The 18,783-nt window shown below is 38.7% G+C and overlaps 2 protein-coding genes across 4 annotated transcripts; one reads left to right on the top strand and one right to left on the bottom strand.

Moving 5' to 3' along the window:
- Positions 1-1,621: 1,621 nt before the first annotated feature.
- vps29 (VPS29 retromer complex component) lies at positions 1,622-7,616 on the bottom strand. Of its 2 annotated transcripts, XM_031280459.2 has the most exons (5): positions 7,488-7,586; positions 6,242-6,253; positions 4,630-4,821; positions 3,803-4,038; positions 1,622-2,147 (listed from the first exon to the last, which is right to left on the bottom strand). In XM_031280459.2, exons 1-5 carry the CDS (start codon positions 7,488-7,490, stop codon positions 2,030-2,032), a joined length of 561 nt encoding a protein of 186 aa, XP_031136319.1. In that variant the 5' UTR covers positions 7,491-7,586; the 3' UTR covers positions 1,622-2,029. The 2 variants fall into 2 exon arrangements, with proteins under 2 accessions (XP_031136319.1, XP_031136320.1); XM_031280460.2 differs by lacking the exon at positions 6,242-6,253 and having other exon boundaries at positions 7,488-7,616.
- A 487-nt stretch (positions 7,617-8,103) lies between these two features.
- eif5 (eukaryotic translation initiation factor 5) lies at positions 8,104-17,455 on the top strand. 2 transcript variants are annotated; one of them, XM_031280362.2, is made up of 12 exons: positions 8,104-8,199; positions 9,491-9,719; positions 11,209-11,488; positions 11,693-11,774; positions 12,169-12,341; positions 12,464-12,575; positions 12,715-12,842; positions 13,924-14,085; positions 14,485-14,646; positions 15,164-15,328; positions 15,961-16,107; positions 17,031-17,455. In XM_031280362.2, the coding sequence occupies exons 3-12, from the start codon at positions 11,417-11,419 to the stop codon at positions 17,127-17,129; spliced, it is 1,302 nt and encodes a 433-aa protein (XP_031136222.1). In that variant the 5' UTR covers positions 8,104-8,199; positions 9,491-9,719; positions 11,209-11,416; the 3' UTR covers positions 17,130-17,455. The 2 variants fall into 2 exon arrangements, with proteins under 2 accessions (XP_031136222.1, XP_035850637.1); XM_035994744.1 differs by lacking the exon at positions 8,104-8,199 and adding an exon at positions 8,269-8,287.
- Positions 17,456-18,783: the final 1,328 nt, after the last annotated feature.

Here is an 18,783-nt window from a genome sequence, read left to right as displayed (position 1 = left end):
GACATTTCTATTGACATTTAGGTTTGTCACAATACATTTTTTGTGTTGATATAACCCGAGAATAATCTCCCCACTTTCATAGCTCTGAGTAAAGGCCAACACACCTCCAGGTTTATCATAATTTAGCATGAAATTGGGATTCTTGTACAAGAAAGACATGATGGCTTGTGAAAAGCAGCTCAGGTTACAGTGTGTTGTACTTTGGTGCCCCCAGTGGCACCCAGAGACAACAGTTTTAAAGACAGTTTCTGGGAAATCACGTGTTCAGTTCTTGGCAAAAGATGAGCAATGGGATCACATCTCATGGCCTGACTTTGATTTAACTCTTTAGAGAGAAGACAACCACATGCATTTTGTTAATGAATGACAACTTCAGAATTAACTAAACAAACAAGAACAGGCACTAAAAAAAATACCTTGAGCTTCTGATATTACATGGCCTGAAGCCATGTTTCCTATGTGATACTTTATGGTTAATCCAACTTTAAATTAAGGAAACATTAACTTTTAATAATTTAGAGACTGAAGGTAATGTCTGGTGGCAAATTTACCTTTTTTTAAGTTTTAAATCTCTCCAAACAAGCTTTATGTTCAAGTTGTGATGAAAAGATGGAAATACTGTACAGCAGAAATAAGACATTAATACTTTCCCTTAACCTCTAAAAAATACTCTCATTGTATTAATTTATGTACGCTTTATACTTTGAAAGATTGCTAAAAGTTTGTTTCCTTTGTTGTCAGAAAGCAAGGTTCTTTCTGGTAGAGTGTCTGCCCCTTAGGGATTTTTGGTTCAGTTTCAACCTTTGACCCATAGTATTGATTGGTTATTAATGTTTATTATAGTGAGGCTGCATTAATGAAGAACTTGTCAAACAACTGTTCTTTTACCATATGTCCCAATGTTTTATTAATTTTCTTCTATAATATTGTCTAGTATTCATTTCTCATGTACTGTATTTAGTCTGGGCCGTAGTGAGTCTTTAAATATTGAGGTCATGAGACCAAATTGCCTCATGGAGCACAACCCAACACCCCTGAAGAACCAAAGAAAGGCAAACATTCTTAATTTTTCACATTTTCTACATTTTATCTCCCTACATAGAGATCTAAATGTAGTTTCAATGACTTTTCTACAATACCAGGAATATAATTATGGTGATGGGGAATACAAAATGACTTTCTCAGAAACAAATCTGTCAAATCCAAGAATATTGAATCAAAAAATAAATGGAGTAATTGTACATCCATGCTTTGTGGATGGCTATGTAATTGTGTTGCTAAAAACTCCAAAGTGCCAGAAACAACACTAAAGACATTCACGGCTTACACGGTACAGTACAGATACTTATTTACTTATCAGCAAAAAGTGACCATTTAACTACAGCACACAATATTTTAGACAATAAAGTGCTTCCAACTTGACTTCAACAGTTTGTTTTTGTCTCTTTCCTGTTCCAACGTGTGACTTTTGGGATCTTTAACCACTAATAACAGTAACAATAAAATACATCTGGATTGCACCTTCAGTAACTGCTCCTCCTTTACTACCTCAATCACAGTGTTATCCATTATACGCACACAATCATTATCATTTTCAATATTATTTAGACAAAACAAGTGATGGAGTGAAATTAGATCTTTATTGTGGGAAATGAATGAAAAAAGGCAGACTACGTGAAGCTAAAGGTCTGTTGCTTACAGGACATGACGAGGGCGATGATGACAAAACAAAAAAAAAGAAGAAAAATGGCACCAAATATTTCTTTTTGATAACAAATACATGTGACTTATTATTGCATTCTCTACAGTTACCAAATGACAGCTTGGACACAAGCAAATGCTGATGACTTATAAACAATATAATACAGGTTTCTTTTAGAGTTAAGTTACTGCACAGCTTGTTACAGCATTAACATTTTGGTGACTGCAGGGGAGATGCTGCCCCTTGGTGGAAAAGGAATGAACTGATACACTGAGCCACGCAAACCCAACCCCTCCTCCTCCTCCTCCTCCTCCTCCTGCCGTCCTTTTAAGATTTCTTGTACTCGATTCTCTCCACCTTGACGTCGTCACCGATCAGCTGATAAACGTACGTCACCACTGTAGACGCCTGGATGTCCATTAATACAAAAGAGGGGATGATGTTGCTGTAAGGAGAGGAGACAGATGTGTTCTTAGGTTAGGGCGTGTCCTGCACTGCTGGCTGCTTACAATTAAAGTCAGTGTGGTTTCTACTGTTACACCTGATGTACTGTACGTCACACTGGGGAACATCATCAGTGTCCACTGCAGCTCTTTCCAGAAAATCTATTTGATAGAACGTAGTTTAAAAAATAAATAAAAAGGTTGCTGTCGAATGCATGACTTTACTTGTAACAGAGTATTTTTGAACTGTGGTATTGTTACATGTACTTAAGTAAGTGTAATGGTCAGTGTGCGGGACTTTCTCTAAGCTTTTGATCATATCCTACGCAACTGCCCAACAAAAGAGGTGTGCAAAAAAGCTTTCCTACGTTACATGTACTTAAGCAAAAAATTTGAATACCTCTTCCACTCCTCAAGTTGCTCTTGCCGTTGAAAAATGACCCTTAACAAATTCGACAGCAACATTGTTTTGGAACTACATTCTATCAGATAAATAGATTTTCTGGAAAGAGCTGCTATAAACACTGATGATACTTTAGTAAAAGTCTAAAACTATAAGCATCAAAATATAATAAAAGTACCAAAAGTAAACATATCCATTATGCAGAATGGCCCATTACAGAATAATATACATTATTGGATTATAATTATTGAATCATTCATGTGTTCATCACTTTAATATTGTAGCTGGCAGAGATGGGGCTAATCTTAATAACTGTATTCACTGCTGGGTAGCGTTATCTATAATAATGAATCAATTAATTAGTTCTATATTTTGTATAAACAATCTGAATTAGGGCTGCAACTAACGATTATTTTCATAGTCGATTAATCTGTCGATTATTTTCTCGATTAATCGATTAGTTGTTTGATCTATAAAAATGTCAAAACATGGTGAAAAATGTGGATCATTGTTTCCCAAAGCCTAAGATGATGTCCTCAAATGTCTTGTTTTGTCCAAAACTCAAAGATATTCAGTTTACTGTCACAAAGGAGAGAAGAAACTAGAAGATATTCACATTTAACAAGCTGGAATCAGAGAAGTCTTATTTTTTTGTGATAAAAAAAAATGACTCAAACGATTAATCGATTATCAAAATAGTTGGCGATTAATTTAATAGTTGACAACTAATCGATTCATCGTTGCACCTCTAATCTGAATCTCTTCATTTCTCTTTATTTTAATTTCTGTGTCTCTACCTACCATGACTGAGATGAAATGGATGCCAGCAAATAAACACGTCATGGTGAATGCACTAATGTTTGCTGCATTAAACAACAGTCTGAGAACACAAGCAAATGTGATTTGTTTGGAATAAACTGCTGGGCTTTCTGTGCCAATTTATCAATTTACCAATGTCTGTAGTTGTACAATTCTAATACAAAACAAATAATCACACTTCAGCTCACAGTGTCCTAATTCTAACTTATGCTACTCACATGAAAGGAAATCGGATGTTTTATAATCAGTGCTAAAATGGAAAAAATAATAAAAACTGCACTTTGCCAATTTGTATCTAGGCTACATGTATATGTGCTACAAATGTAAACAAGTGTTGTTTTTTATTTGAATGCTTAAACTGAAATGTGTCCCCACTTCCATCCTTTGTAGTTACAGTGGGAGGTGGTGTTACATCCGTGTGAATGACTCCTCTACCTTTCCAGTGCGCTGTAGGCTCCTGTGGCCGAACCAGGGTTGATGTAGAACTTGTTTTCGTTCTCGAATGCCTCGAACTTGTGCGTGTGCCCAGAGATGAGGATGTCGACATCCAGCTGTCTCTGGAGCAGCGCCAGACTGGCCATGTCGCCCCAGGGGATCACCTGGTGGCCGTGGATGAGACCGATCTTAAACTGGCCCACTGTCACTACCTTCTGCTCCGGGTAGTTCAGGTTCTGAGAGGGAACATAAAAGGTTTATGCACTGTTGTTTTAATTTGAAAGTGCTATTCTGGGAATAATACACTTGTTCTTAGTACTATACCACTGTAAACTGTGATGTGCACAGGTTTAACCAAAGGATGCCAGTTCTTAAATGTGACTTTTTCTAAAAAAAAAAAAATAAATAAAAATTAACTAGGAAAGTAAAACTCAATTTGCGGGAAGGGAGCAATTACAATTTCATTACGCTGCAATTATTCTTTATTACTGGCAAGAGATCCATTTCACTTTCTTCTTGCAATTAAATATTCAGTCACATAAATGTCTTTTATTCACCTATCTGTTTAAAACCTCTGTTGGAAAATCTGAAAAATAAAAATTCTGCTAGACTTTGAAGAACAACGTCATTCCCCCAACACATTGTTAAGTATACAAAGGCCAGTCTGGCTTATCAAGAAGCTGAAGATTTTGCATTCACACTGACAGCTTAATTAATGAATCCCTCAACACGATTAAAGAAATTGGGTCGGCCTTTTTGTCATTGTATGGTGGGGTGTAATAAATCTGACTGTTTTTTCTTTCATTGTTGTCTACAAACAGACAGACCTCGTCGAAATCTCCTCGGACTATGTGAACGTCTCCAGCGAGAGTCTTCAGGTAGTCATAGCTCTCCTTGGTGCATAGATTGCCTGTGCAGAGAATGTGCTGGATCTTCCCCGGGACCAACAGCTTCTTGAACTTGGCTGGCAGGGTGTTGCACCGGTGGGGGATGTGCAGGTCACCTAACACCAGGACCAACTGATAGCATCGCACAGACACACACACACACAGACAGGTTAGTCACCCACCGATGAGGGAGAGTTCAGGCTGTGAGATGTTGCTTCTGAACACTGAAAAAAGAAAGTGGGCCGAGGATAGAGCTCTGTGGGATGCCACAGGTCGGGATCCACCAAAACCACTGTACTCCTCAGTTTTTTTCAAGTTGTCTTTTTTCTTGTTTAAAACCATCAAAATACTGTTCAGTTTTATGTTATTGCAGCCGAACAACAACCTGCTACAGTTTAATTCATTACAGTGGCTAAACCACTTAATTCGTAAAGCTTAAACTTGTAAATAAGCAATGTTTGTGAGTAAGAAGCTGAGATTATTAAGTGTCCGAATTCAAACTGAGTTGTGAATGTAACTTCTTACATAATAAAAAAAAAAAAAAAAAAAAAAAAAACAGCCCACGTGGATTGGGAAAATCTAGACTGAACCAGCAGGATTTCAGACACTCAATAGCAGATGTAGAACACGAAAGCGAGATAATTATGTTTTCACATAACACAAGAAGTCAATAAGGATCAAACACCAAAAAAATTGGTTTATAAAGGTTTATACTAAACATGAAACCCATAAATAACCTTTTCACTCCACTGGCCAGCAGAGAGATGTTGTAAATGTCAGTTGTGGTTGCATGTTACAACTTTGGTGAGAAACAAACATTTCAGGGTTCTATTTTACACCATAAATCAGTTTAGCTGATAAAACGGTGCATACAGCTGGTGAGCTTTGAGACAAACCAGGAGCTGATGGACAACAATGAAATGTGTGCAATTAGAGGAATATTTTTTGTCACCTCATACACATGCATTGTAAAAACATTGGTAAGTATTTATTTAGTCTGAGCAACTAAAGTTATTGTTATTGCATCAATCGTCATTCACTTTAAATACAAAACAGGAAACTTGGTCCGGATTGGATTTCCTTACTAAGAATTGCTAAACATTTGTCCAATCAGAACAGCTCATTATTTCTAAAGTGGAAAGCCTCCATGACGAGTTCTTGTTTTGAAATAGATGAGTCACTAGTAAGGTCTCCAAACAAAAAGAAGAATTTTAAGTTGTGAAACATGACCTTAAAGCCTGTCTGAGTCATAGTAGATTTCTATATACATTCTTGAAATAATATATGGGGGCTTTAGGTTTCCTACTCTGACTTATTTCTTAACTATTTTGTTTAATGGAGTAATGAGTATTTTCTTGTTCAGGTCAACAGTCGAGAGCAGGTGTGATTAAAGCATTGTAGCCTGCTGGGCACCAGATCCCAGCACTGTAGTTGCTGAATTAGCAGCAGAAAGAGCAAACCTCCACAGCTGTGCAATCCTGACCCCATGTTAGTGTAGCAGGCAGAAGAGCGAGCAGAAAACAGGGATCCAACACAGAGCGAGGGAACTTACCCGGTGACCAGCCTGGTTGATTGCAGACAGGCAATGAGGGGTGGGAGGAGGAGAGTGGGTGAGATAGGGAGGAAGGCAGGATGTGCATGGAGAGAACGATACGAGGCATGATCAAAGATACAAAAAAGAAAAACAAAAGACAAGAAAGAGTTGGGACAAGAGGGGGGAAAAAACTGAAATTAGAAATTAAAAAGTGAATGGATTAAGTAGACAGATAATCATTCAAAAACAAACAAGAAAAGTTAAACGACAATGTGGTTGAATCGATTGTTAATGGTCGATGGTTAGTGAGGATGATAAAGCATTTTCATAATTTTCACCTGACTGTGAGCAAAATCATGTGGGGAAGCAAATCAAAGTGCCGATGGGAATTTAGTTATTATAATCAACGAACAACATATATTTAAACTGCACCTAAACTTATTACAACTATCTTGCTCCTAATTATTGTACTGTCTTTTGCATTTTTTATTGTAATATTTACATTATATATATTTATGTTCTTGACTGTTGCAGTACTTAGCTCTGTTGTTTATTCATGTCATATGTTTATTGTATACATCAAACGCGTGAAAACACAAGTGAAAACTTACTTTGGCAATAAATCTCATTCTGATTCTGACTGTACAACCTATAGTCATTCCAGATCAAATATATAAAGACAGAGAGGTGAATGAATGAATATAAACTAATAAATAACTTGCAGTTGTAGTCCTAATGTGAAAACAGTTTTGTCTTACTAGTTGGCTTACTTTAGAAATAAGTCAGTTACAGTTAACTGGGTGATAAACATCAATATTGATGGACAGAAGGAAAAAAAAAAGTGCCTCATATGATAAAGTAGCTGTTAGCCTGTTAGCCCGGATAGCTTACTGATTGACATACAGGAAAAGTAACAAAACGTCGTGATATCAACTAAACAGACAACAAGAATGGTTGATGAACAAACATGACAAGCTGAAAGACCATCGTGCAAATGAAAAGAGTGTCTTTAAGGGTGCTTGGAGCTGGTTGCAGTGAATTTTTTGGGAGACTAAACTGCCCAGCTGTCATGTGATCGTTGATCCATCTCGGAATGAAGCTTTGCTAAAAAAATTGAAATTGAGACTGTGTTGACGCGTTTAAAACCATGATGTCGCCCTCTTTACCTCGCCAACTAGTCTTAGAAAACATCGTGCGAGAAAAGTGCTCAAAACGCGGGCTGTAAATGTGGGAAATTGTGGCCTTTTCGCCATTTTATACTCACCATCTTCTATTTAGCTGTTTCTGCTAGTCAAGTTGAGGAAGCGCCTACGCACCACGTACAGCGTCAAGCCGTCAGCCAATGAGAGAAGAGAATGTTTCTCTGGTATGCGTAAGATACAATACTTCCTTTTGTCCTTTCCAAATAAAAGAAGTGAAACTTAACGTCTGAGGTAATGGGGAACAATTCAATACATCCTTAAAATCAGTTCTGAAAGAAAGATTGCATGACTAACATTATTTTATGAGTCTGAAAAAGTCCTGCAAACGGGCTACATAAAACTCCCATATTTCATATGTCAAAGATATTATCAGTGGTGGAAGAAGTATTAAGATATTTTACTATTTATATATATTTAGCCCACTATTTAAAAATAGCTATATTAGAATCAGAATGGGGTTTATTACCAAGTAAGTTTTGACATACAAGGAATTTGCCTTGTTTGTTGTTTCATGTGTGTATGTATTTTTCATAGTTTGCGTCATTAAATATCCCCTGTAATTTGTAATTGTAATTTGTTATTTTAAATTATTATTATTTAAATTGTTTACGTGTTTTTATATTAGATGTGCTACGTACGACGAAGTACGGCGAAAAGCGGACTTTTGTTTTTAAAATGCTACGACCGGAAGTTGCTACCTTTGTTGCGTCTGTTGGCTCGACATTCGTCAGTAAAAGCAACGTTAGAAGCAGTGTTTCGCGGAACATTCGAGAGGTAAGGTGCGAAATAATTTCATCACGTTTTTTTCGGCCTCATTCTGATGTGGATTTCACATCGATGGTCGTAATTCCACGGAAGAAATGTAATTAGTTAAACCAACGTTACATTTATTGGTCAATCATGTATTATCTTTACCCAACCGCGTCGTCAGGCTAGGAACTGCGTAGCTGCGGAACGTCTCCGCTTTAGCATCTGGGCTCTGGCTATTTCCTGGAGTGCCTAACGTTAATGCTGTGAGCGCCTATTTATATAACGGACTAACGACGAAGCTGTTTTGAGACGCACAATACACTCGTATCACCTTGAGGATACATGCACGTTTATGAACGTATTTTGTTATAATTTCGGGGTGATGTAACGATGATACACGTGTACTAGACTCAACGGAACGTTTGAGAATCGTCCTGACTTTGGTTATGCTGCAGTCAGGTGCTCCTCGGATTTTTCCCCCTTCCAGAGTTGGGAAGTCGTTCTCCTGACTTCGATGTGTTCTTGACTCGTTAAAACAACATGGATGCTACAAAGAAAACGTGCTGTATTTTATTGCTCAGACGTAGAGTGTGTAATCAACACGCTGATAGCGATTTCCAGTTTAAAGGTTTATATTATTGATTTTGTCCCAGGCTTGTTGCTACACCAGTGACGTGACATTACATTATCTCAAACCACTCAAATATTGCTATACCTGATTTGATAATGCTAATAATAATTTAAATCATATTAGTTACCAAAGTAAGTGGCACTGGCAAGGAATTTACAATAAGGCGAAGTACTGCTACAGTCTATAACATAAATACATAATAGATATATTACAATTGTAAGTGTATAAAGACGCTATTTAAATAACTTTTCTAACTAATCTAGGTCACTCTACGTGGGCCGCAACTACATGTTACAACCTAATACCAAAATACAAATTACGTGTGATCAACAAAATTGAGATACATTTATAAAAAGGTTCCTAATCATTAACCCAACATTTACTTTCGTCCGCCATGTTATTGCGTAATATAACGCAAACTTGGCAAGTCGTGTAGCAAAACTTTAGCAGACTTTACGAGTTGTTCAGACTTGAGGGGGCATTTATGTTAATATTCCCAGTCGGAAACTACGTTTTCCGATTATTCCGACACCACGTGAATGCTGCACATGTTTTTATAATACTGTACGTGACGGTCGAGCTACACACCCAATGAACGACATCGGCTGTCACACCTGATGATGCTAACGTTGGCATTTTTAGTCCGCAGTTTGTATGGATAACAATACGCCTCTTCTCCCAAAGGTCCCCCAAACCCCGAGGACGTTCCAGATAATAACCCCCTTCTGTCTCTGAGCCTGGCGCCTGCACTGTTTGGACGCTTTCGGGTGTTTAACTGTGCATCTTTGGGAGCCGAAAAACCATTAAGAAACCCTGCTGCAATCAATACAACACCAGCACCAACCATCGACCACCGTTCACTGCGGCTCTTGGACGATCAGCGTTGTGTTTATGTCTTTGTTTTGCGAAAACGGTAAGTTGTGGGAATAATTCATGTCGCATTTTAAATGTTTGGCAATATGTATGATGTGTGGTTAGTCTCCCAGCGATGTTATTGTGAAATATGACGTGTTTTCTGTGCCACTGTATCAAAATGGCGTCTCCCAGTCCCCTCACTCGTGTGCAGTGACTGTATGACGCACTCTGCACCAAGCAGCCAGCTAAGCTAGTTAGCCTCCTTATGAAATAGACTCGACCCCTGCCCTTCTGAAACGCCTCAGCGCCAGACGTCATTGTGTCACTGTCAAACCGGCTGTGAGTCATTTCATGTTGACTGAGTTAACTAGAGACTTGCTGGTGTTAAAGCCGTGAGCAGGGGGAGAGTTGTTTAGCAGCTGCTAGGCCTCCTGTTTGTGACCTAATAACAAGAGAAGGCCTTATGTGACTAAAACCAGAGGCCCTCATGTAAGACAAAAGGCTTCACTAAACAATTTGTGTACGTGTATGGCCACAAAAGAATCCAGTTTAGTGCCTGGGTTTTATTTTTCTTCTTTAGATTAATCTGTCTTGCTTGCTCACTGTTGGGTCACAAGGATATTTGCTGGATTAGATTTTTGCCAGCAGTATTTTCTTAGGATTTGTGATCTACCATTGCCAGTATTTAATATCAATTTTGTTCTCTACCATTGCCAGTATTTAATATCAATTTTGTTCAAGTGGAGACATACAGTAATTGTATAAGTGACCTCTCAATATCCCTCAGCTGTCTCTGGGCTCTCTATTGCCCGTCCTTCTGGACTTCTGGATGTATCATAATTCGGTCCGGTCTGGCTAAATGGTAGCAGTCACCCAAGAATCATCATTCACCACCTAATAAGTATAATATAATACCAAACAACTTTTAATACAAAAGGAAATTATATAATCAGTTTTAATTGGTTGGGCCTTAAACTGTCAGATAACATTAAAAAAAAATCATCACAATTTCCCAGAACCTTAATTAATCTCTTCAAATTGCTTATTTTGACTAACCAACAGTCTAAAACCCAAAATAGTTAGTTTGCCATCATACAAAACCAATCAGCCATTAAATATTTACCTTTTTAACCAGACTAGAAGCTCAAACCAGTGGGTTTTTGGCATTTTTGCTTAAAATAAACTAACTAATTTAATAAATGTATTGGAGGGCTCTCCCTGAATACTGGCACAGACTTATTAAGTGTAGTAACACAACTGCATATTTGCACATATGGTACTGGGCAAACACCACTTTGCGTTCAGTGTAAAGTACAATTAAAATAAAATATTTGGAAGAAGAATAAACTGTATTAAATCAGCACTGTACGTGGTTGAACCAGGAACAAAAACATTTCAGGACTGCAATCAAATAAAATTTGAGCATTAAAATAAGTTTAGTTCTAACTTATTCTATTCAGTCAAGTTAGCTATCAGAGGCTACTATGAAGTTGCTGTTTATTTTTTTTATTTAAAAATTCATTATTTTTGTCACTTTCCTCTTTCAGAGCTGTTGCGCAGCCGTTGGAACCTGTGTGGTGGAAATCTAGCCTTCAAGAAAGGAGCTTGCGGCCACAGCGGCACAGCGTTTTTCATGTCAGAGACAGAGCGCGCTTGCAGTCGTTTATGTCATCCCCTCTTTTCCAGACAGAAGATCCCGAAAAATCCCCAACCAAGATCCTTTTATCTTACTGATAGTGCTAACATCCAGCCAAAATGTCTGTCAACGTCAACCGCAGCGTGTCAGACCAGTTCTATCGCTACAAGATGCCCCGTCTGATTGCCAAGGTAACTGCTCGCTGTGATGGGTTTTTAAGTTTGTTTGAGTTGCAAATGTTTTCAAAAGAATTACTACAGAAGTTGAGAGAACACCAGCTTCATCATGTTGACTCTAATCAAATTCAAGTTGCCTGAGATAACATTTATGAAAATAAAGGAATGACTAATTTTGGGTGTTGATGGTCTGTTTTCTGTGTCCTTTTTCTCATCCAGGTTGAAGGCAAAGGGAATGGAATCAAGACGGTTATTGTCAACATGGTTGATGTTGCAAAGGCACTGAACAGGCCTCCAACATGTAAGTTACACATGCCATGTGCAGTAACATCTTCGGTTTGTCTTACTCCCACCATCTGGCCAGTATTACACCAAGGAAAAAAGTCAATTTATACCCAGAAATAAACCAAACTTAAATTGATTTAGAAGATGTACAGCTGTCTTTTAACCCCTGCTGTGTTCCTGTTTCAAAGCTTTACTTACATTTCTCCCTTATCGCTTCTGAACTTACTTTACAATGCATAGGGACTGTGTGTGTATGTATGTATGTATGTATGTATGTATATATATATATTTATTTATTTATTTTATACATATATACAGTATATAAATGCTTACTGTGACGTTTTAGAACGGGCTAACCAGATGACCCGTCTCATTGTGTCCTCTGATGTCACGTCTGATCTTCTTCACAGACCCGACCAAGTTTTTTGGTTGTGAACTCGGTGCTCAGACCCAGTTTGATAGCAAAAACGACCGTTACATCGTCAACGGATCCCACGAGGCGAACAAGTTGCAGGACATGCTTGATGGGTTCATCAGAAAATTTGTGCTGTGTCCCGAGTGTGACAACCCTGAAACTGATCTGGTAAATATTTCACAGCATCTGTAACATAGATCCAGGGAAGACTTGATTGTGTAGCTTTGTGTTTTAATCATTATTATTTATTTATTTTTTTACATCGAATATTTTATTTTTCTTTCTTTCAGCATGTCAATCCCAAGAAACAAACCATTGGCAATTCCTGTAAGGCCTGTGGATACCGCGGCATGCTCGACACCAGACACAAACTCTGCACGTTCATCCTCAAAAACCCACCAGGTCAGATTCAGCTCCTTCTAGTAGTTAAAAGCAGAGTTGGTGGCCCAGCTCCTTGTTGTGTTGAACATAATCTGAACTTGCATTTTTTTGACGCAGATTTTTGACAACTGTTTTTGTTTTGTTTTTTCTCCAATAACAGAGAGCACTGAAGGTGGGTCTGCATCTGTAAAAAAAGAGAAGGAGAAGAAGAACCGCAAGAAGGACAAGGAGAATGGCTCTGGCAGCGAAGCTGGAAACCAAGAAAACTTTGATGCTCCTAATCCGGTGGTGGGTTCTTAGTTCAGGATCAGGCAACTCGAGTCTTTAGGAGCTACTGTACGTTTCCACCGGTGTGAGAGTCAGACAGTTTCTCAACAGCAAACACACAGCCTGATGATTCCAGTCAGACACATAACCGCTGTGTTATTTGCTCTTGTGTTAACTCCAAGTGTTTGCTGAGTTCAACCTCCCCGTGAGCAGCTGACTCTGCGCCCATTGCCAAAACAAAGATCAGAAGTCCCTCCCTATCACGCAGTGCAGTGTTGCTCTTGATTCTTATTTAATCTGTGTGGTGATTGAGCTTTATTAACTACAGTTTTGTTGACAAACTGGTTTTAGCATTTAAAGCTAGTAATCCAAAGTGATGGCTTCAACAGAAGAAGCCTCGGACCTCAACAAATGTTTGCAGTTAGATAAGATGATTAGGCTGTTTACTGCTGCATCCAGAGGTCAGTTCTCTAAGGGGGAAGAGTGGTTGGCATTTAAAGAATGGTTTAACCAGTTAATAGAACTTTATTTTTGTGGGATTAAAAACCTATAAGAAATGATTAGTCAAAGCCGAGTATTTTATGTCTTAAACATGTCTGGAGGGGCTCTTTAAAGACCAGGCCAGGGTATCTGAAATGTGAAAACTAACAAGTACTTGCCTGGTTATTCATACTCTCCTTTTTTTCTTTTTCAACCATTTTTTTCTTTTTTTTAGGCAAAGTTCTCATACGGCTGCTTGTTTTTTCTTTCACACGGAAACTGAATAAAAAGCAGCGATTAGGTAATTGTAATTTTTTTCCAGAACCAGGATTTTTTTTTTCTGAGCTTTTGCCCTGCGACTAAAGGCATCAACCAATTGCGTTGTTTTTTTACTCATGAGGGTTATAATACAACAGGAGGCTGTTTTCTTACCTTTCACAAGCCAAGCCAAAGGCCAGAGCGAACATTTGCATCTCTGCACAGATGTATGGTCCCCATGTATGAATAAGCACAGATTCATATTTCAATGTTTCAGCTTATTCCAATTGACTGTATGGAAGACCCTACGGTTAAAACTTTTAGGGTGCATTTCAATCCGTTTTTCGGACCTTTCCGTTGTCAGGATGGAGATGACGATGATGAGGACTGGGCAGAGGAGACTACAGAGGAGGCGCAGAGGAGGCGAATGGAGGAGATCAGCGACCACGCCAAGAACCTGACACTCAGCGAGGACCTGGAGAAACCACTGGAGGAGAGGGTCAACCTGTTCTACAACTTTGTTAAAGTAAGGATTCAGTTCTTAGTCTTTATTCACAACGTCCTTTTTTATTTATTTTTTATTCCTCTCAAAGTCTACTAATTTAGCTGTAATGATGGAGACATCACTGCCAAATTTGAGTTCATCTTAGTCTTTAAAAAAAAATGATGCCAAATGATAATGACAACAGTCTCCTTACCGGAGTTATAATAGTCAAAGTATTAAAATGTATGAGCTGAAAAGAAATCTTGAGAATTTGTAAGTATGGCGATTCTTAATAACTTTAAAACTTTATTTATAATATGATTTAGCTTCTAGGTATACATTCTCAGTTATTCACAGAAGAATTAAGGGCAACATGAAGGGAACATTTAAATCTTGACTTGTGTGTCCACCCCTCTTAACTTTACTGCTCTCCATTTCCAGCATAAGAAGGAGAATAAAACCATCGACGGAGCCGATAAGGAGATCTTGGCGGAGGCAGAACGTCTGGATGTGAAGGCCATGGGCCCCCTCATCCTCAGTGAGCTGCTCTTCAACGAGAACATCCGCGACCAGATCAAGAAGTACAAGCGCCACTTCCTGCGAGTAAGTTTAATGTTGCACCACTGTAGTTGTCACGAGGCCATCTCTGGGCCCAGATGGGCCGATTGGAAACTGCAACTTCGTGCCTCATTTTCTTAGATGAGTCTCAAAACATCCTCTCCTGCACTTTGAAACATGTCTGTAGATCAAATGTTATTCTATTTTTATTTGTGCATATACATTTTTTTTAAGACATGTACAGTAACATAATAAAATGCACAGATGGGATAAAAATAAACAAACCTGAGGGCTTGTAAAAGTAAGCCACCTAACATTGAAATAAAGACAGCTGTAAATGCTTGCCAAATTTACAAATCAACACAAATATTTTAATATACTTAAAGGAAAGAAAAGAATAAAAATTCCAGACAAAGGGGTACTACAGATGGGGAAAAAACAAGGAAGAAAACAATTCCAGTAACGTATATCTACACTGCGTTTAAACACTATTGTCCTCCTTGTGGCATTGAGAGTGAGTGCTTGCTCCTGACTGTTCTGTGATTTTTAAATTCCCACACAGTTCTGCCTGAGCAACAAGAAGGCCCAGAAGTATCTGCTGGGAGGCTTTGAGTGTGTTGTGAAGCTGCATCAGAACCAGCTGCTGTCTCGAGTTCCCATCATCCTCAAAGACCTGTACGACGCAGACCTGCTGGAGGAAGATGTCATATTCGCCTGGGCAGAGAAGGTGGGAGAGTGGAGATATCTTTATGTTGATCTTTTTATTTAATGTTAAATGTATACAATGGTCCAAAAAAAATTTTTTTCTTCATGTCAAGTCTCAGCACGTGTCAGCTTTTAACCGATATAAACTTGAAAAAGCAAAGTTGGTATCTGCTAAATATTGGCTTTAGGGCATATTTTTGGCTTCTATTCAAGTGTTTAATTTTATGCAACTGTTAACATTAGAATAAAGTGATCAGTTGTTACTTTAAACATGGTCATGACAAGTTTGGTTAAACCAGTTTTGCACGTTTTAAACTAGAATTAATGTTTTTATCAAACAACATATGTGAAGAAAATAGCACATATTGGCACTGGCTTCCAAAAAAAACATCTTTAAATATCCAGCTGTGAATTCATCGTGTCAACTTACTTTGTTCCTTGACATTTCCTATACGTTTAATTTGATAACAGTTACACTGCCACATGAGTTGGTTATTGTCAAATTATTGTATATTTTTTCACTTTGGGCACTGTCTGCAGTAAAGTTTTTAAATCCTCACCACTAATAATGTGGTTAAATGTTTGGATTGTCATTGATTGTCTCTGTATTTGTCCGAGCTGTTACCAACCAGACTGCCTGTGTGTCTCCACCAGGTTTCTAAGAAGTACGTCTCTAAGGAACTGGCCAAAGAGATCCACGCTAAGGCTGCTCCTTTTGTCAAATGGCTGAAGGAGGCCGAGGAGGAGAGCGAGGGCAGCGAGGAGGATGAGGAGGAGGAAGATGACGATGAGAACGTGGAGGTAACAGACAGACTTAGATCACTTTATCAACATTGTTTTACAAAGTCGTGTTTTTAATTCTACATTAAATCTAAATAATTGTATGTAGAAAAAAAAATCTAACAAATGTCTGTAGCTGCAGTCAATACACTTCTCATCAAACCTGCTCATCAGAACATTCCCATTTTAATGTTTGTTTTATTTCACATATTCCATATGCAAATATCAAAACTACCACAGAACAAAATATATATACAACTTTTTTTTTTTGTTCATTAAGGCAGTGATGAAAACTTTAAGAAAGCTGTTTTCAAATTCATCTTCTGAAGGAGGAAAGTTCCTCTGTACTCTTAATTTAAATCCAAATTTATGATGTATACATAACAGGTATGATTTTTTTTTTTTATTTTATTTTTTTTTTTATAAATCATAACCATAAGTCCAGTATCAAACACTGAGAAGGGACTTTTTTAGTGAAGTAAGACACATCTTGTGTACAGTAGTTAACTTTTGATATTTGATTATTCATAAATTCTGGATTGCATGTTCTTTTTAACAAGAGTAATTGAATGTTTTTGTTTCAACGTCATGTGGACATAAATTCTTAGTCAAAGTGGAGTAATTTTGTCATAAAACATGTCTGGAGGCGATCTTTAAACCTAAATATTCTTAATTGTTTTGAAACCAAGAATGAAAACTAACGAGTAGCGCTGAATGCCTGGTTGGAGTACTTTTTTTCTTTTCTTCTTTCGGGCGAAGTTCACGTACATCTGCTTATGTGTTTTAACATTTGACAACTTGAGTTCTTTTTGTTAAATGAAAAAAAAGGCTTTTTATAGAAAAACATACTTGTATATTTCCCAAAACCAGCCTTATTCCAGACACCAGAGTCTGTTAAAGGTTGGATGATAAAAGGTAAAGCTGGTGGTGTTCTCTGTCCTCAGGTGGTGTACTCTTCCTCTGCCCGCGAGCTCAAAGTTGAGACTGTGAAACCAGACAAGCCTGAAAAAGAAGAGGACGACATTGACATTGATGCGATCTGAGACTCCGATGATGATGATGATGATGCTTTTCTTGTGTTGTGGCTTTGACTCACGATGCCCTGTACCATCTAAATGGCTGGCCTCCCCCTCCTTTGCTTACCCCTCCACCCCCCCAACCCTCCTCTGCTTTGTGGCATGGCTTAACATAGCGCTTTACTTGCTGCACATTAACTCTGATATTTTGAGATGTATTGAGTTGATAAAATGAAGTCGCTTTTGGGATTTTAATCATGGGTGTTTGGGGATCGTTTTGACTGCACATTTTTCTTTTTTGGTCCCTGTATTTTTCCAGTCAATAAAGAATGAATGTTTTGCTATCCACCACACTTGTTTACTTTTTGTGTGACGGTCACTGTTATCTTGTTTTAGGTTTAACGTTAATGGATGAAGAACATGCAGTGCTGCACTTTCTTTATCTAAGACTTATGTTGTTGAGTAGAAGATCCAAATTGTAGAAATATAAGTAATTCGTTGACAAATTAATCTTAAAGTAATTTGAAAGCAAAAATGCCAAGAATTCTTTGCTTTCAGCTTCTTGAATGTCAACATTTTCTGGTTTGTTATTCTATGATAAACTGAATAGCTAGTCTGTTAAATACAGTAGTGTGATGGCAATTTTTTTCACTTTCCTGCCATTTTATGAACTTCACGATTTTAAGCGATTATGAAAATTTTCACTAGCTGCAGCCATGGTCCAAATATGTAGGAATTGAAGGATTATTTAAATGCTCTTACTGTTTCACAGGAGGCCTAACTTAGTGACCTTTTTTTCATGTTTTCTGTGTATAAAAATAGTTTAGGTTTAAGACAACATTAAAAGTTTGAGATACAGGCTGCTGGTCTCCCTGCAGGGCATTACTGCCTGACACACTTCCACCGACAGAAATCAAGTGAGGCCTTCTGGGGGAGACAGATCAAACACCTCTGCCAGACTTTTAACAGGTCGTCAGCTGGGGACCACCATTCACGGACGTTTCTCTCCTTTACCCCCAGTATGTCTCCTGGTGGCAGAGCGATTGCAGGGATTTCTCCCTGCCACCCACTGCTGATACCCTAGGTGTTATCTGGCCCCTAACTCTTCGCCTTCCTCCTCCACCACAACCAGAAGCTACCTTTTTTACACCTCTTCTGCCAGATCTTTGATGGCTTTGCGATGCCTCGCTCCTTTAGCGCTCTGTCTCGAAGCAGTCGAGTGGTTGAGGAGCCGACAAAACCCCGGCACCCCACCTCCACTGGGTTTGTCACAGCCCTCCATTCAACCTCCCTCCACTCCGCAGCCAAGTCAGAGTACTTTGTCTGCTTCTGCTGATGAGCAGCCTCGAGGCCCCCCCTTCCACAGCACTGTGAGCTCCACCATTAGGACCTTCTTGCAGGCCACCGATCACATCACAAGGTCAGGGAGGACCGAGGTTTCCACTATTCCCCTTGGGAACTGAAGCTGCTTCCTCAGATCAGCTCTTAAGCTCCACTCCTTGCCAGGTAGGAGAATACTTGCTGTGCCCCTTGGGCACCGGGCGTTGCCATTCTCCCCAGCTCTCGCAAACTGGATGGACTGGGGGTCTGCTAATTGCCTCCTGCCTGCATCTCACTGCCACCTCAGCAAGCTTCTTCAGAACCAGACTGTGTGCCGCCAGCTGTAGCACCCTTAAGATAA

The sequence above is a fragment of the Sander lucioperca genome, chromosome 18, assembly GCF_008315115.2.
Source record: "Sander lucioperca isolate FBNREF2018 chromosome 18, SLUC_FBN_1.2, whole genome shotgun sequence".
Classification (NCBI taxonomy): domain Eukaryota; kingdom Metazoa; phylum Chordata; class Actinopteri; order Perciformes; family Percidae; genus Sander; species Sander lucioperca.
The sequence above is the reverse complement of the archived record's forward strand: the minus strand, read 5'-3'. Positions and strand labels throughout refer to the sequence as shown.

Bases quoted from the DNA above. Each gene is read 5' to 3' on its own strand.
- vps29 (XM_031280459.2), bottom strand. The intron at 4,039-4,629 runs GTCTGTCTGTTT...GTTCCCTCTCAG, and splicing joins TCCGAGGAGATTTCGACGAG to AACCTGAACTACCCGGAGCA. The intron at 2,148-3,802 runs GTAGAGGAGTCA...CTCTCCTTACAG, and splicing joins GCCTACAGCGCACTGGAAAG to CAACATCATCCCCTCTTTTG.
- eif5 (XM_031280362.2), top strand. From the start codon at position 11,417: ATGTCTGTCAACGTCAACCGCAGCGTGTCAGACCAGTTCTATCGCTAC. The intron at 12,342-12,463 runs GTAAATATTTCA...TCTTTCTTTCAG, and splicing joins ACAACCCTGAAACTGATCTG to CATGTCAATCCCAAGAAACA. The intron at 14,647-15,163 runs GTAAGTTTAATG...ATTCCCACACAG, and splicing joins ACAAGCGCCACTTCCTGCGA to TTCTGCCTGAGCAACAAGAA.